The sequence below is a fragment of the Notamacropus eugenii genome, chromosome 2, assembly GCF_028372415.1.
Source record: "Notamacropus eugenii isolate mMacEug1 chromosome 2, mMacEug1.pri_v2, whole genome shotgun sequence".
Classification (NCBI taxonomy): domain Eukaryota; kingdom Metazoa; phylum Chordata; class Mammalia; order Diprotodontia; family Macropodidae; genus Notamacropus; species Notamacropus eugenii.
The window spans coordinates 504,682,927-504,699,352 of record NC_092873.1 but is presented as its reverse complement, the minus strand read 5'-3'; the positions used below and the strand labels follow the sequence as shown (position 1 = coordinate 504,699,352).

The following is a 16,426-nucleotide window of genomic DNA, read 5'->3' as shown; positions in this document are numbered from 1 at the left end:
GGCGGATCTTCACGCCGGAAGCGGAAGCGTCTCGCCGGAAGTCAAAGCCGCGAGGCTCAGGCGGCGTCTGGGCTCGCGGAAGAAAGAAAGGGAAAGCAGCGATGGCGGCGCTCGCGTCGGGCTCGGATTCGGAGGCGGACTCGGAGGCGCTCTCGGACGCCGAGGTCAGTGGCCCCCTTCCCTCCTGGGACCCAGCCCCGACCCCTCGTCCCTCCCCGGGCCTGGCCGGCCCTGACTCCGCCTTGTGTCCCTGCAGCTGCAGGAGGCCTTCGCACGGGGCCTGCTTAAACCGGGGCTCAACGTGGAGCTGGAGGCGCCGAAACGCCGGCAGAACGACGTGGTGAGCACGGGGTTTTGGAGTGGGCTCGCGCTCTGGCTCCACGTGCGGCGCCTGGCGCCTCGGAGCATGCGCAATGACGGGATGAGCGTTCGGGGGCGGGGGAGGAGCGAGGAGTCTCCACGCGGGGCTCTGGGTCTGCGGGATGATTTGGGGGCGCGTAGGTGGGGGTGGGGCGCGGAGGGTCCCCTCGAAAGCTCACCGGGAGCTCTCCCCAGGCTGGGCTGGGTCAGTGTCTGGCCGAGTTCCGGAAAGACCTGGCGTGGCTGGAGCGGCTGGACGTGACCGTGGGGCCGGCGCCAGAACTCCCCGCGCCTCAGACGCTCGTGGAGCCTGGAGCCGTGGATCCCGAGGACGACTTCCGTAGGGAGATGACCTTGTAAGTTATGGGGGAGGGGGCAGCCTGGGATGGGGTGGGGAGGGGGCAGCCTGGGATGGGGTGGGGAGGGGGCAGCCTGGGATGGGATGGGGTGGGGAGGGGGCAGCCCGAGGGCACTCCTGCAGCTGCCCGTGTCTGTCTGCCAGTTACCGCCAGGCCCAGGCTGCGGTCCTGGCGGTGCTGCCCCGGCTCCACCAGCACCAGATCCCCACCAAGAGGCCCCAGGATTACTTTGCAGAGATGGCCAAGTCTGACCAGCAGATGCAGAAGGTGGGTGTCTGCCCCAGGCTGGGCAGGGGCTCCTCCCACCTCTAGCGCAGAGTCCCGGAGTTTGCCTTTCATGTGGAGCTGTGTTTGCAGTAAAATTGGTTCTTGGACGTGAATTCAGAGTCAGGGAGGACTGGGTTCCCTTTGCTCCTCAGGGAACTAGTTCACTGAGAGATTAAATTAACTTTTCTGTAGAAAGGAGAGTGTCGAGGTCCTACAGACTGATGGCTCCTATGGGACTGTAGCAGAATCCCAGGTTTGGGAACGACCTCGTAGGCTGCACATTCCCAATGTTGTTAGATCCAGAGAGTTTCCTCTTACGGCATCCCTCCCATCCCCCACAGGGTTGCTCATCCTCTGAGTAAGGATGAGGAGGAACCGCCTTCTCCTGAGTCAGTTCATCTCACTATCAACTCCCCTCATGGATAGGGCACTTTCTACTTTTGTAATATCTCTCCCTATCTCTCCTTGTTCTGCTCCCTGGGCCAGGCAGGTGAAGGCTCATTTTTCTTTCAGGTACTTGGAGATAGCTCTCCTGACCCCCCAAGTTTTTTTAGGTTCAGTTGATTCTTACATGGTGTTTTGAGGCCGCATGTCTGTATCCTTTCTAAAATCTCGCCCCCAAATGTGAGCAGAGTGTTTTAGTTGCCATCTGACCCAGGGTAGAAGACAGAGGGATGGATGGATGCTTCTTAACTCAGAGAGTCATTTTGCAGTTGGAAGGGTTCTCGGAGGCCACCTTGTTGTGCCTTTGCTAGGAAAACATTGTGGTCAGCAGCATAACCAGCAGAGGTCTCACTTTGGCCAGAAAACTTGTAACAAGGTTGTGTTTCCCAGTCACAACTCACTCTCATCTGGAATGCAGTCTGTTATTGTTCAGAAGTTTTTCTTTACTGGTCCTGGCCACTGAGTCTGTTAGTGTGACCACAGATCACCTTGGCTACCTGGTCCCATTGCATTCCCAGTGTCTGGGGGACCATGGGATGAGTTACCGTCTTGCTCCGCCCTCCTATCTTGGACTTTTGTGACTTGACTGTGAGACTTTATTCTCTTTGAAGCCTAGGCTTCTAGTCTGTCAGATCTTTTGGGGGCTTGTCAGCAGTGAGGTGGGATGGTGGCTGCTGGAGCCCTGTCTCCTCGTCACTCCCCCCTTCCCAGCTGTGTGACTCTTGTCTCTTTTAGTTGAGATTAGTAGCAGACCGCTAACTCAGGGTTGTCAGGATCAGAAGAGGTGAAGGGGAAAGGGCTTTGGAATCCTTCAAGTTCTACACAAAGGCTTGCTGTGGAGGGCATGGCTGCTTTCTCTGTCGGGGTTGTCCTGAAGGGGTTGGGGACATTACAGTGTGTGACCAGCAGCAGAGTTCTGGGACAGCCCCATCTCTAGGCAAGTATCCTCAGACCCTGAGTGGTGACTCTTGGGGTCAGGCCATTCAGTGCCTTTCCAAATGCAGCTGTGAAGTCATTTGGACTGTATTATACTATGTGCAGTGTGCATGTACACACTCACATTTCTCTTATTTATCAGAAGGAAATGTTATAAGCTTGGCCTGACCTGTTCTTGGATGAAGCCCCACTGACTTTGTATTCACCACTTGTTATATTTGTGCTGGAAATTCCAAGTCAGGCTCTCTGACTTTATAGCATGCAGGCTTCTGTTTTCCATTGTCCAGCTCTGTGGGGCTTCCCTTCCTCTGAGTCTCACTAAGACCACCTGCCCTGTCACATCTATTTGTTCATTTGAGAGCCTGAGATGTTTTTTCTGGGCCAGGTGATCACAGAAGGTGGTATACCCTAGTGGAGAAGATTGAACCTAGGGAAGAGGCTCTGGGTTTGAATCCTGGCCCTGCTGGGCCCCTGGGGGATCTTGGGTGAGCCCACTACATTCTCCCTGGGCCTCTCCTTTCCTCGCCATTTCATGAGAGGGTTGGACTAGCTGATCTCAAGGGTCACTGACCCAAAATGGCTGATTTTATGATAGGAGCTCCTTGAAGGCAGGGAGGCTTTCTTTGTTGTGGTTCGATCTTGTCAGTTGTGTCTGACTCTTTGTGACCCAGTTGGGGTTTTCTTGGCAAAGATACTGGAATGGTTTGCCATCTTTTTCCAGCTCAATTTACAGGTGAGGAAACTGAGGCAGACAGGATAAAGTGACTTACCTGGGTCACTCAAATAGGCTCTTTCTGATTCCAGGTACAGCACTCTTTCTGTTGTCCCGTTCCCCCCCCCCCCCCCCCCAACTGCCCAAGGTTTTCTTGATGTCTCCCTGGTCCCCCTTAGCATCAGTCCCTTTGTCCTTTCTAATCCAGGGGTCATTGTTCTTGACTGAGGAAACAAACAATATTGGTAGTGCGGTGTCTGAACCAGGTGGAAGGTGAGAGTGGGTGCTGCCTGTGTCTGGCTCTCCCCTCCCTGTGACATTGCAGCCTGGCAAGGGTGCCAGCAAACCCCTCCCCAGTCCAGTCAGCTTCAGGGCCAGAGCAGCTCTTTCCCTTGTGTCTTCCCCCTTCCATCTTGGCTAGAGGGTCAGGGGAGGTGCTGGAGCAGGTACCTGGGGGAGCCTGGCTTCTCTCTGCCCTTTCCCATGGGGTCAGGGGTGGGGGATCCCTGCTGTTTCTGTGCATGTGATGCTCTTATCTATACATGTTTCTATCCAGTCCCCAGCACTCTCCTCCTGCCTGCTTGATACCTGCCCCCCCCCCAACCTTCCTGCAAACTCTCATTCCCTAGGTTGGTCTCCCTACCTCCAGCCTCTTTTTTTGTTATCTATACAACTGCCAAAATGCTCTTCCTCTAGCATAGGGCTGAACATGGTGCTGATCCTCTGCTCAAGAAACTGCAGCGGCTCCCTCTTGCATCTGAGACAGCATAAATGACTCTCTGGCACTTAACATGTCTCATAATCTGGCCTCTAGTCTGTATTTCTAGACAGATTGCATTTTACTTAGTCCCACATAGCTCCATGGACTTATTTGCCCAGACTTTAGCACAGCACTTGGCACATGAGTTCTTAATAATGCTTGTTTGCTTTCTTCCTGTTCCTGTACTCACTTTTTAATCTACAGCCTCCTTGCCTTTGTATTGGTTGTCTCTCGTGCCTGAAATGCTGTCCTTTTCCCATCTCTTGGAACTTCAAAGTTTAACTCAAGTACCACCAGCCTTTGCTGGTTCCCAGTTTTAGCTATCTCCCTCTGCAATCCTTTAGCATTGATTTCATAGATAGCCTTATTTTATTTATCTGAGAACATGGACCCCAGAGGCCAGGACTGGCTTACTTTTGCATTTGTGTCCCCAATGGCTGAGCACCAGGCCTGGTGCACACAGTAGGCGCTTAATGAAGGAATCTTTAATGAAGTCATGGAATAAATTGGTTTATCACTGCCCTGGAGTAGTGGGGCAAAGTCCCGCCTCTGACACCCAGGGTTGTGGCCTCAAGTCATCCATTGTCCATCTTGGTTATGGAAGAGTGGCCGATTGGCCTTCAGGGGTAGGTGTTTGTATCCATGTTCTTGGTCAGTACTGCAGGGGTTTTTTGGGCTCTTTGTAGAGCATGTCCCATCCATCTCCTGTGGTTGACAAGGTGAGATGGTCCCTTTTTTTCTATTTCTGCCTTCTCTGAGCTTCATCTGAATCTGTCCACTGTGTTCTCCTGATCCTGGGTCTCCTCCAAGCTTAATGTTTAGTGATAAGCAGCCCCAGTACCTCCCCCAGCCTGCGCCTTTTGGATTGATCCTGTACCCAGGGCTATGTGCCAGGCTGGGCTGCCCTCTCCCAGGTCAGTGATGCCTCCTTGGTCCTGTCATAGCCTGGAGTAAACTCAGGAGAGTGACGTAGACTGCAGAGGGCAGAGGTCTGTCTTGTCCCACCCTCACTAGGTGGCCTTCCTGCTTTACACTGTGACCCGAGGAATAGGCTTCCCCACAGCTGTAGTGTGGGGCACCACAAACCTGGGCACAGAGGCAGAGAGGTGGTGGTGTGGAGGATATCCAGGGCTGACCTTGGAGGCAGAAAGACACTTCTGTGCTGCGTGAGCCATGGACAAGTCTGCCTCCGAAGGGGGATGACAGCACCTGCCTCCCAAGGTTGTGGTGCAGATAAAGAGGATATTGCAAAGCACTTCGCAAACTTGAAAGTGCCATGTAAATGCCGGCTGTCCTCCACTAAGTGCCTGGATGTTACAGGACAGGGCTGGAACCTGGGGCTGGAGGGGGATCCCAAAGCCCTTGATTTGACTCTGCAGGAGCTGGCAGAGGCTGGCAGCCCTTCCCCACTGGTAGGCAGGAGTTGGGCAGAGGCTGTGTCCAGCAGTGTTTTCGAGTCTGCCCTTGATGGGTGGCTTACTTCAGAAGTGCGCTGGCAGTGAGTCTGTTGCTTGGCACTAGCTCTCGACATCAGAGGGCGCTGCTCCCTCCTCCCGTCTCTCGGCCCCGCCCCTTGCTTCTCAACCTGCCACCTAATGCTGCCTGTGTTGTTGGCGATTCTTTGCTCTTCAGACGATTGCTCTTTGAGGGTGGTGGCTGTGATTTTTGCCTTCCTCTGTATTCCCAGCGCCTAGCACAAGGCCTGGTGTAGAGCAAGTACTTACCCAATTCTTTTTTTTTTTTTTTTTGGTAAATTTATTTGTTTTCAGCTTTCAACAATCATTCCATAAATTTTAAATTTTCTGTTCCTCCCTGAGATGGCTTGCAGTCTTATATAGGTTGTCCACATATGTTCTTGTTAAACACATTTTTATATTAGTCATGTTGCATAGAGGAATTGAAAGAAGTGGGAGAAACCATGAGAAAAACTGAACAAAACTGAACAGGACACAAGAGAAAATAGTTCTGCTTCATTCCGGGAATGTTTTAGGTCCTTATATTGCTGTGAAGGGCTTAATCTATCAGAAACAGTCCTCACAGACTGGATTTTACTGTGCACAAAGTTCTCCTGGTTCTGCTCCTTTCACTCAGCATCACATCATATAAATTTTTCCAGGCCTCTCTGAAGTCTTTCTGTTCATCATTTCTTATAGCACAATGGTATTCCATCACATTTGTATACCACAACTTGTTTAGCCGTTCCCCAATTGATGGGCATCCCCTCGATTTCCAGTTCTTGGCCATCACAAAAAAAGCTGCTATAAATATTTCTGTACATGTGGGACCCTTTCCCATTTCTATGATCTCTTTGGGATAGAGCCTCACAAGCAATATTGCTGGGTCAAAGGGTGTGCACATTTTTGTAGCCCTTTGGGCATAGTTCCCAGTTGCTCTCCAGAATGGTTGGATCAGCTCACAGCTCCACCAACAGTGAATTAGTGTTCCAACTCTCCTACATCTTCTCCAGCATTAATCATCTTCCTGTTCTGTCATGTTAGCCAGTCTGGTAGGTGTGATGTGGTGCCTCAGAGTTGTTTTGATTTGCATCTCTCTAATCAGTAGTGATTCAGAGCATTTTTTCCTGTGACTAGATAGCTTTAATTTTTTTCCTCTGAAAACTCCCTTGCTTACCCAATTCCTGTTGATGCTCAGGAACAGAAGATTGTCCCTTTTAGACCTCATTCTGCCCACTGGTGGACACTGCCAGAGTCTCAGAGCTTCCTCTGTTGGCTCTCTCTAGATTCGACAGAAGCTACAGATGAAACAGGCCGCCATGGAGAAGTCTGAAAAGGCCAAGCAGCTTCGAGCACTCAGGAAATATGGCAAGAAGGTGAGAGGCAGGTCAGGTGCTTACCTTCCAGAGTCAGACCCCAGGGAGTCCAAGTCTAAGTGCCTGATCACCTGTCCTCCATTCTGTAAATGGGACTAGGACCTGGGCCCTGGGGCCCCCCTTCTCCTCATTGCTATTTTCTGATGTTGCTGGAGGGGAGGGAGGTAGTTTCTCTACCTATGGATGGTGACAGGGCAGGATGGGTGTGACTGAAGATTTACCTCCCTGGATCAGGTGAAGAGAAAGTGAGAGCTTGATCTCTACTTCCCAGCCTTGGGGTTTCCATGGGTGGGGGGCTCCTTCATCCCAGGCCTGTTGGCCCCTTAATCCTGTTTTGGATCTAGTCACGCATTTGACCCGTGTAGAGTTAATGGGAACAGTTGGAGTTTCTAGACTGGCCTGGGTTGTGTCTCTTGTAGGTACAGACAGAGGTTCTTCAGAAGAGGCAGCGGGAGAAGTCTAAGATGATGACAGCCATCAAGAAGTACCAGAAAGGTTGGGGCTGACCTGGAGGGAGAGTGGGGAGAGTTTGAAGGAGGGGACCCTGCCATGGGCTGCTTCTCAGGTTACTCTTGGTCCTCCTGGTGTGCAGCCCTTCTGACCAGGGCACTCTGTACACCCAGGCTTTTCCGACAAACTGGACTTCCTTGAGGGAGATGGAAGATCGCTCTCGAGAGGCGAGGAGGGTGCCAAGGCTCAGCAGATGAAGAAGGGGTGAGGCTGACTTTTCTCCTGGTTTTGGCTGTTCAAGAGACAGGAGGGAGGGAGGGAGGGAATGTTGATGAGGTGCCTGTTGGGTACCAGGCACTGTGCTGAGCATTTTACACACTTACGTCAAGTGAGTTAAGGCTCTTGTGCCCATTTGGCAGTGGAAGACACTGGGCTTAAGTGCCTTGCCTGGAGTCACACAGCCAGGATGTAAGTTTGGATCTGAGGCCAGATGGGAATCCAGGTCTTCCGATCCACTGTGCCCCCTAGACACCTGCCAGGGGCAGGAGCCATAGGTCAGCCGATCTGCTAATCAGCAAGCATTATTTAGCACTTAGTATTTGTTAGGCCCTCCTTACCCTCAAGAGAGCCCAGATTTTACTAGGAAAGATACATGTGATCAGTGGGGGATGTGAATGTGGACTTGTTGAGAGGTAATCTCAGAAAAGGCATTTGAGGAGCGTGAGGTGGCATGGGCCTTGTGGCCGAGAAAGCTCTTTCACAGAAGGTGGGTTTTGAGTTATGCCATGATGTATACAGCCAGTGCAAAGGTGTGGAGAGGGGAGGAGGCTGTGCCACTGATCGTAGAGTGCATGGAGGAACCTTACTCTGGAAAGTGTGGCTGGTCCGAAAGGGCTTTAAAGGCCAAACAGTATTTTCTGTTTGGTCCTGAGGGCCTGGGTTGGGGATCCCAGGGTTGGAGTGTAGCTAGAGGATGGGTCTGGGAAGGGGTTTGGAGCCCGGCAGGGGAGAGACCCTGAGGGGAGGCGGTGTTTGGTTACAGGCCCAGTGCCAAGCGGCGCTACAAAAACCAGAAGTTTGGTTTTGGCGGAAGGAAGAAAGGTTGCAAGAGGAACACGCGGGAGAGCTATGATGATGTGTCTGGCTTCCGAGCCCGGACTGCCCATGGCAGGGGCCCCCACAAGACAGGCAAGAAGCTGCCCAATGTGAGTGCTCTGAGAGCTGGGCCTGCGGCGGGAGGGAGGGAAGAGCAGTGGGACATGGCGAGATGGGTGGTATCTTTTTGTCTTTTTATTTTTTTAGAAGAGACCTGGAAAACGGGCAAGAGAGAAGATGAAGAGCCGTGCACGCTAAGTGCCACCTTTTATACAGAGGAGTAGGCACAGAGAGAGGATGCAGGCTCGTGCCACGGCCATCCCTTGGCTGCCTTTGCTTTCTGAGTGGGGGGAACTGGGGGGTGTGAGCCACCCCTGTGGCACTGGCTGGCTGGTGGGGGATGGGGGTGGGAAGGGGGGGCGTAAAATGTGTGTGAGCAGCTTCAGAGGATTGGGACATGGCCCAAGGACTGGGGAGCCAAGTGTCCCTGGCCCCACTAGTCTGAGCCCTGCTTGGCCTTTATGCGCCAGAACTCCGCCATGTACTTTGTGATATCCTTGTAGCTGCGGAAAAAATTGATCCTGTTGTCCCTGCGCTCGCTGGGGATCTAGAGAGAGGAGGAACACGTAGTCATGGGGGGATGAGGCAGCTGTCTCCCTGCTGCCCTGCCCCTGGATCCCCAACTACCCCATCCATTCATAGCCCCTGTGGGGTCCATGCCCTTTTGCAAGGGCAAATAAATGACTGTCAGGACCATTATGGCTTGAGTTTAATTGGGTGCAGCCTCCAGCTGGCCCAGGCCTGGCTTCCCTTCTGCCTGTTTTGTCTTCTCTCCCCCCTCCCTGGGCTTCCTCTTGGGAGAATGTCCTTGCCCCATTTCCTTGATATATGGGCCTCTCTGCTGCTCTGGAGTAGCAGCCTCAACCCTCAGTGATCATTCATGAGACCCACCACTCAGCAATGTTGCAGGGGTCAGAGCTCTGGACCTGGATTCAAATTTCGACTCTAGTCCTTAACTCTGTGGAACACTGGGTTCTTTTGTGTCTTAGCTGCTCATCTGTTAAGGATGAGCAGCATAAGGGGGTAAAAGATAGAGGTCAGGGAGGGACAGGACAAAGGACACCTCATCTTGAGATCTGGGGCCTGAGGGCATGGCTTGGAGCCAGGCCCTGTTACTTCACTTCCCTTCCCCCCCAGTTTTCTCATCAGATGTGGTGGTGGGAGGGGTCAGACCTTTGAGGTCCCTTCCAGCTCTTAGGCCTGCTGTGTGTGGGAACTCTGTGATATCTGTGCTGCTGGAGGCTGGGATGGGGGGTGGGGATCTCCTTTCCTGTTACTCTCTCATGGTCTCTTTAGTCTCTGCCTGTGGGGTGCAGGCTCCTAGGACCCATGCTGCAAATAATTTTAACTTTCACCCCCTGCCATCTATTCGTTGGTATTCCTAATAAGTGGGAGTTTACCATTTGTCACCTGGACACCCTGGCTTGAGGCAGCTGGAGGAGACCTGAAGTTACCTGATCCAGCCCCCTGCCTCCTGCCATGTTAAGGTGATTCCCCAAGTATCTGGCTTATGTTCCTCCTTGTGTCTAACAAAGTGTGACCATAAATTAAGCACATTTCCTTCTGTCTAGTTCTCTGTGGTGCTGGGCCAGTGTGGCTCATAGGCCTATGGCCTTGGAAGGGTGAGGAGTCAGCTGTGAATGGGGGGGCAGGGTGGAGATTTGGGCCTCCCTCTTGGAAGGCCACCCTTGGCTCCCTAAAGCACTCACCAAAGGTTCTGAGTCCCAGCCGATTTCCTGGCTCTCTGTCTGGGGCTCCGAGTATTTCTTCTTGGGTCCCTGGGCAGCATAGTGAATGATATTGAGGAACTTGGCTATAGGTAAGAGACAGGGAGGGAGCTTTTGAGATGTGACAGGCAAAAGACCCATCTCATACTATAATCTAGCCTCCACTTAGCCATCAAATTGGCATTTCTAAACGCAGATCTGTCGCCCTGTTGCCAAGATGAAAACAAAATGCTCAACCTGTTACTGAAAGCCTTATTTTAATAATAGGTCTGTGGTGGGCTTGTGGTCCACGAAAGCACCTGGATGTTTTAAATATGAACTGTATTGCTGCACAGTCTTCCATCGTGTCCAAGGAAAAATGTAACAGGCCCCTGAGGGAACTGACTCCACCAGTGGGCATGGATGGGGCTGTTGCTCTACAGCCATGCTTTCTGCCAAGATCTATATGGAGTCTGTCGAAGGAGCAAGCTGGGAATGGTGGACTGGGCAGTAGGGTGAGGGCAGTTCCTCCTTTGTTCTTGAAGAGGATCAATGACTTCACGAAGGTGAGGTTGGCTTGGATTGCTGAATTGGATTTAAGTAGGGCTAGCCTGCTCAAAGTCATTAGCCTCTTTCCCCTGGGGAGAACTAGCTTTGGTCTAGGAATCCTGTGCTGGAGGCAGGTGGCTTAGGTCGAGCACCTCCTGTGGTCATTATATACGCTGCACTCCTTCTCTGGTTAATGAGGTAAGTGACCAAACTTCTTTAGGCTCTAGAATGCTGTTGCTATTGCAGCACTTTCATCTCACGGGACACCCTCCTGCACAGCGTTAAATCTGATCGTATTGATGTGAGCTGCCCTAATTCGGATTGATTCATACCCTTCCCTGAATGGGCCACAGGGTCTTCACATTGTGGGATATTGGGGCAAAAAGGCCTCCCAACATGACCAGCCTGTCAGCGGCAGTGGTGGTGTTGGGGTTTTTTTTTGTCCTACATGGATGACATTCTCAGTACCACTTCTGTACCATTTATCTGTTGTCGCCTGTTCACACTCTGTGCCCACAGACCCTCCATTTCAGTCCTTCCAAGACTGACCCATGCAAGATGACACAGGAAGAATGTTTGGCCTTCATTTCCCAGAGAGGCCCTGGTCGGTGAAAGCACTGGACAGTAGCCCACGCACCACTGCCCCCGTGTGACCCTGGGCCCAGGTCGCTATTTGCAGGGGAGGCCCAGATGAGCCTCCTAGTAGATGACATCTATGATTTATTTACGCAGCACTGGGCCCAACTTCAGCCCCATCAAGCTCTGTTCTGCTTCTTCAGCCTTTAGGGACCCAGGGTAACCCCTGTGCAATGAGGAGAAGTCAGGGGAAGGTGGACTTTATTGAGAATAACCCCTTCTTTCCCCTCCCTCTTCCCGACCTGAAAATCATATGGCTACAATCTGGACGCAAGCCACGCCAGTCTGGGCCCTACCGAACACCTGAATCTCACTACTTGTATGCTTGCCGACTTGCTGCTCCTAGGCACCAGGGCAGGACGGAGCTGAGCTTGTGACTACCAGGTGAAATGTCCCCACCTTCACCAGTATGAGCAGAGAGAAAATTCTTACCATCTGCAGGTTCCTCCACATTGTCATGCCAGGACATAGGCTTCCTGGTGATGGTGTGAACTGCAGAGAGACAACATAAGAGAACTGTTATCCCAGCACTGCCTCTTCCTCTCTACTCCCTACTCTTGCCCCAGACCTAGTGTGAACTGGAAAGAAACCATATGAGAGAGGTTTTATCCTAGCGCTAACCCTACACTCTTACTGCCCCAAGCCTGGTGTAAATTGGAAAGAGAATACAAGAGAGGCATCATTCTGACATTAACTCTTCCCCTATCTCCCTACTCCCACCCCAAGCCTGATGTGAACTGGAAAGAAACGTTACACCAAAGCATCGCTTGCCCTTTGTTCTTACCCTACCCAAGCCTGGTGATGATGCTCAGATAGGAAAGCGGATCATTTTCTCAACATTATCTCTGTCTCTACTCCAACTTCAGGGTAGTGATGGTATGAAATGCAGAGAAACGATATTAGACCTGTTAGCCCAGGGTTAACTCTCCTGTACCTCACTCTCCTAAGGGCAGCTAGATGGTGCAGTGGATAGAGCACCAGGGCAGGAGTCAGGAGGACCTGAGTTCAAATCTCACCTCAGACACTTGACACTCACTAGCTGTGTGACCTTGGACAAGTCACTTAACCCCAACCACCTCATCCTGGGTCATCTCCATTCATCCTGATGAATATCTGGTCACTGGATTCAGATGGCCCTGGAGGAGAAGTGAGGCTGGTACCCTGCACAGCCCTCCCTCACTCAAAACAAAGTCAAATGCTCCCCTTCCCTTCGTAGCTAACTTCTCTGTCCAAGGCCAGGTTATTGTTTGAACTGCAGACAGACAATGCCGGAGAACCATGACCCACACTAGCTCCAACCCTGTCTCACTCCCAAGGTGGAAATAAAAACAGACATTTAGATTCCACTTTATACATTATTCTATTTGAGATTCACAGTCACCCTGTGAGGTAGTCAACATGGGTAGTATTATCCCCATTTTAGAGATGTAGAAACAGGCTTCAAAAAGGTTAGCCAGGACTTGAACCCATGTTTTCTGACTAAGCTCAGTGTTCTGCTACTCTTGTCCAAAGTCTGATGATGGTGTGAACTGGAAAAAAAGGACCGGAGGAGGCCATTACTCCAGCCCTGATTTCCTCTTTTTCTGTCCCTCTTGGAGAAGTGAGAGTAATGGGATAGAGCCGTATCTGTCGCCTCACTGGATTTAAAGCCCAAAGGTTCTTTTTTGTGCACCCACAAAACATATCCTTTTAATTCATTCCTTGTGCCTCTCCCCCAAATAGCTTCAGACTGAGACAGAAGTGAGACTCAGAAAGCGTTGTATGCAATAACTTCCCCTGTGTCTCTAACCATTCAAATCCCACCCAGCCTTCAAGGCCAGTCCAAGTCCCCTGATATCCAGGAAGCCATCCCTAATAACAAGGCCACATTGTCTTGCCTTTATAACTGTCCCTAGTTCTCCTGGTTTTGATCTTTCTTTGTATCCTTAGAGCTTAGCATGCAGCCTGGTACATAGTAAGTGCTTAATAAAGGCTTCTTTATTGACTGTCTTTTAAAGCCCATACCCTCTTTTCATTGTGATGATCTAAAATGGAAGCTTTAGATTTCACAAAAGAAAAATGGAAAGGAAAAACACAAAACATTCCCAATAAGATCTGATTTCTTGATAAAACTCTAAGATATATAATTAGAGAGATGACTGAGAAATATTTAGAAAAGGAAGTAGTGACCACAGAAAGCCAATATGTTTTCATCCAGAATGGGTATTTCCAAACTCTGAGATTCTATATTTAATCACTGTTATAAGGAAAGCGGCCTGGTGTAGGGGATGGAGCACAGCCCTAATAGATGAGGTGCCCTGAGTCCAAGTACCACTTATGACACATTCTCTCTGACCTTGACTTGCAGGAGGTAGATCTGTAGAGCTAAGATGAAAAGCAGTGCCTTGGGAGGATGCTTCCTATGAGAATAAAACCTTGGGCTGGGACCAATAAACAAAAAAAACCAAAAAAAAGGATTGAGTACTTTGTTCCAGGTACTAGGGAAACAAAAATGAAAACCTTGTGCAGTTTAGCAAAGGAAATAAACAAATATGTTCACAGAGGAGTATGAAGGTCAAACAGCTTGGCCTGAGCGATTTAAGGAAAGACATGTCAATCACTGCCCTCTGGGGTGGAATGAGAAAGTCAGGCTTCAGGGATGAAGCAGGTAGCTAAGCTATACAATGGTTAGAGACTCAGACTTTGCAGTCAGAAAGGCCAGATTTCAGATTCTGCCTCGGACACTTATTAGTAGTAGGTAAGCTGTGAAACCTTTCTGTATCTCAGTTTCCTCATTTATAAAACGGGGATAATAGCACTGGCCCCACCAGAGTTTAGGGATCAAATGAGGTCATCCATGCAAAGTGCTTTGCAAACCTGATTGTGCTTTATAATTACTAGCTATTAAGTTGAGTTCCCCTCTCCACCTCCCCACATCTGGAGGGCTGGGGGCGCCACATCTAACCCTAACCCTAATTCCAAATTGTCTCTTTGGGTTGGAGAACCTAGTCCTGCTTCCCTGGGATGCCCCAATTTGTGCCTTACAGGCGGTGCTTGACCATTTCTCCAGCCTCATGCCCAGTTCAGTAAGATGAGCATGTTGTTTAGTTGTGTACCAACTCTCTGTGACCTTGTTTGGGGTTTTCTTGGCCAAGATACTGGAGTGGTTCACTATTTCCTTCTCCAGTTCATTTTACAGATATGGAAACTGAGGCAAACAGGATTAAGTGACTTAGCCAAGGTCACACAGCTAGAAAGTATCTGAGGCCAGATTTGAACTCATGAAGATGAGTCTTCCTGATTCCAAACCCAGTGCTCTATGCACGTGGGTATCTAGCTGCCCCAAGATAGGCATGAGAAGGCACTTGGGGGCCTGAAGTTGGATCTTCCTCCTTTTCATTTATCTCTGACAAGTTCCGGAGTCCAGGTCCTATGCTTGACATTGGGTGGGGAAGAGGCACAGGAGAAGAGCTGGGTTCTGTCCTCATTCTCTTCTTGTAGGGGAGGTAGTAATAGCTCGTATTTAGCTGTACTACAATATAGTGATAACAGTATTATTAAATACTAAATTATTAAATAACTCATAGCTAGTATCAATATGGCCATTTGAGGTTTGTAAAAGTTACAAAAGATCATTTCATCTTATTCTTGCACAGCCCTGGAAGGCAAGCGTTAACATTATCCCCATTCTTCAGGTGAGGAAACTGAAAAAGGGGACGAAAGATTTCCCTAGGGTCACTCAACTAATACAGATACAGGGCAGGATTTGAACTCAGATCTTTCTGACTCCAGGTCCAGCTCTCTACGGTGCTTCTCCCTTCGTCCCTTCATCCCCGCCCCGGCGACTCTCAGGGTTCCCCTCCGTGCCCACTGGTGAGCAGGTCGGCGCATCCTCACCCTAAGATTTCACTTAGTCTGCGGCGTGGATGCCGGCTTAGTGGGGTTCGCGGGGTCCTTCGTGTGATTTCCTCCTGATTCTCCGGCCCTTTCTCCTCTCCTAGGCCATCCCTGGGTGCACCCCACACAACGGAGCCCTCCCCCCTCTCCCCCGGGCGGGGGGCGCGCACCTTTGCGATTGGGGTTCACGTGGTAGGTAGTGTACAGCTTCTGGGCCCGAAGCTCCTTGCGGATCATCTCGCACATGATCTGGTTCTGATGCACTTGGTCCGGAGGTGCCTTCTCTCGCCCGTGAGACGCCATGGTTCGGATCCAGCTACCTCTCGCCGCCCTCTAGGCTCAGTTGGCAGCGGGTCCAGACGCCGTCTCCAGGCAACCCAGGCTCGCTCCGCCCCATCCCCCACAGTGGTAGGGTCCTCTCTGTCCCCCACCCCCCCGGCCCGCACATAGGCTCGAGCGCTCCCTCCCGGTGCCTTCCCGCAGGACGTGTCCTCCAAAGGTGCGGTACCGCCCGAGGTGGGCTCACCTCGCCCTCTTCCCACTGGGTGGGACAGCGCAGAGCCCACCTCCCTCGTTAACTGTATTAATAAAAAAATAAAAAGTCGGCTCTCTCCGGGTCTCTCCTCTCCACCCCTCTCCATCAGCGCCGGCAGCTGCAGTACTGAAATCCCTACATCACAGATCAATGCCTGGCCTCATCTCTCCCGCTCTCATCTATCCCGAGCTTCGGTCCGACGGAGCCACTTTGAAATTCCTTCACTTATCCGTCGATACTCCCCGTCACCTTTTTGGGCCTTTGCTAAGGTGTCCCGAAGGCTTGAAATGGTCCCTGCCCTCACCTCAACACTGGAAATACCTAACTTCTTTTCGTAGCTTTGTTCAGTGGTCACCCCCTCATCCTTCCAGGGGGTGGGTCATCCCCCCAAAATCCCTTGTATTTGTTTGCTATGTATTTTGTGTTTATCTATACGTATACACGTTATTACACACACACACACACACACACACACACACACACACACACACACACACACACACACACACACACCCCCCCTAGTAAACAAGCTCTGTTTAATTTTTGCTCTTGTATCTTCATCACCTAGTATAGTGACTGGCACACAGTGGGTGTTATTTTGAATTTAAATTTAAATTGAATTGAAAAAACTTATGATAGAGGAAGAACCAACAAAGGAGTAACAGGACGCAATACAATGAACCCTCCTCCCCAAACTCCTTCAAACAGACCTAGAAAGCACCAAAGGAAACCTGGTGGGGAAATCCAAGAAGTCAGAGTGAGTCATTTTTCTAGTCAAGGTAGGCACAGGGAGACAGAGAGATTGGTGGATGCTGGGAAAGGGTCTGGTGAGGAACATGTTCCAGTGCCCT

General features: G+C 50.9%; 2 protein-coding genes across 2 annotated transcripts; one reads left to right on the top strand and one right to left on the bottom strand.

Annotated features, from left to right (window-relative positions):
• Positions 1 to 2: 2 nt before the first annotated feature.
• EBNA1BP2 (EBNA1 binding protein 2) lies at positions 3 to 8,969 on the top strand. The gene is made up of 9 exons (XM_072649124.1): positions 3 to 164; positions 257 to 340; positions 556 to 716; positions 863 to 986; positions 6,579 to 6,668; positions 7,088 to 7,163; positions 7,292 to 7,382; positions 8,161 to 8,323; positions 8,421 to 8,969. The coding sequence occupies exons 1-9, from the start codon at positions 102 to 104 to the stop codon at positions 8,469 to 8,471; spliced, it is 903 nt and encodes a 300-aa protein (XP_072505225.1). The 5' UTR covers positions 3 to 101; the 3' UTR covers positions 8,472 to 8,969.
• On the bottom strand, positions 8,616 to 15,411 carry CFAP144 (cilia and flagella associated protein 144). Its single transcript, XM_072649128.1, has 4 exons — positions 15,211 to 15,411; positions 11,597 to 11,656; positions 9,983 to 10,086; positions 8,616 to 8,820 (listed from the first exon to the last, which is right to left on the bottom strand). The coding sequence occupies exons 1-4, from the start codon at positions 15,341 to 15,343 to the stop codon at positions 8,710 to 8,712; spliced, it is 408 nt and encodes a 135-aa protein (XP_072505229.1). The 5' UTR covers positions 15,344 to 15,411; the 3' UTR covers positions 8,616 to 8,709.
• Between the last annotated feature and the right edge of the window lie 1,015 nt (positions 15,412 to 16,426).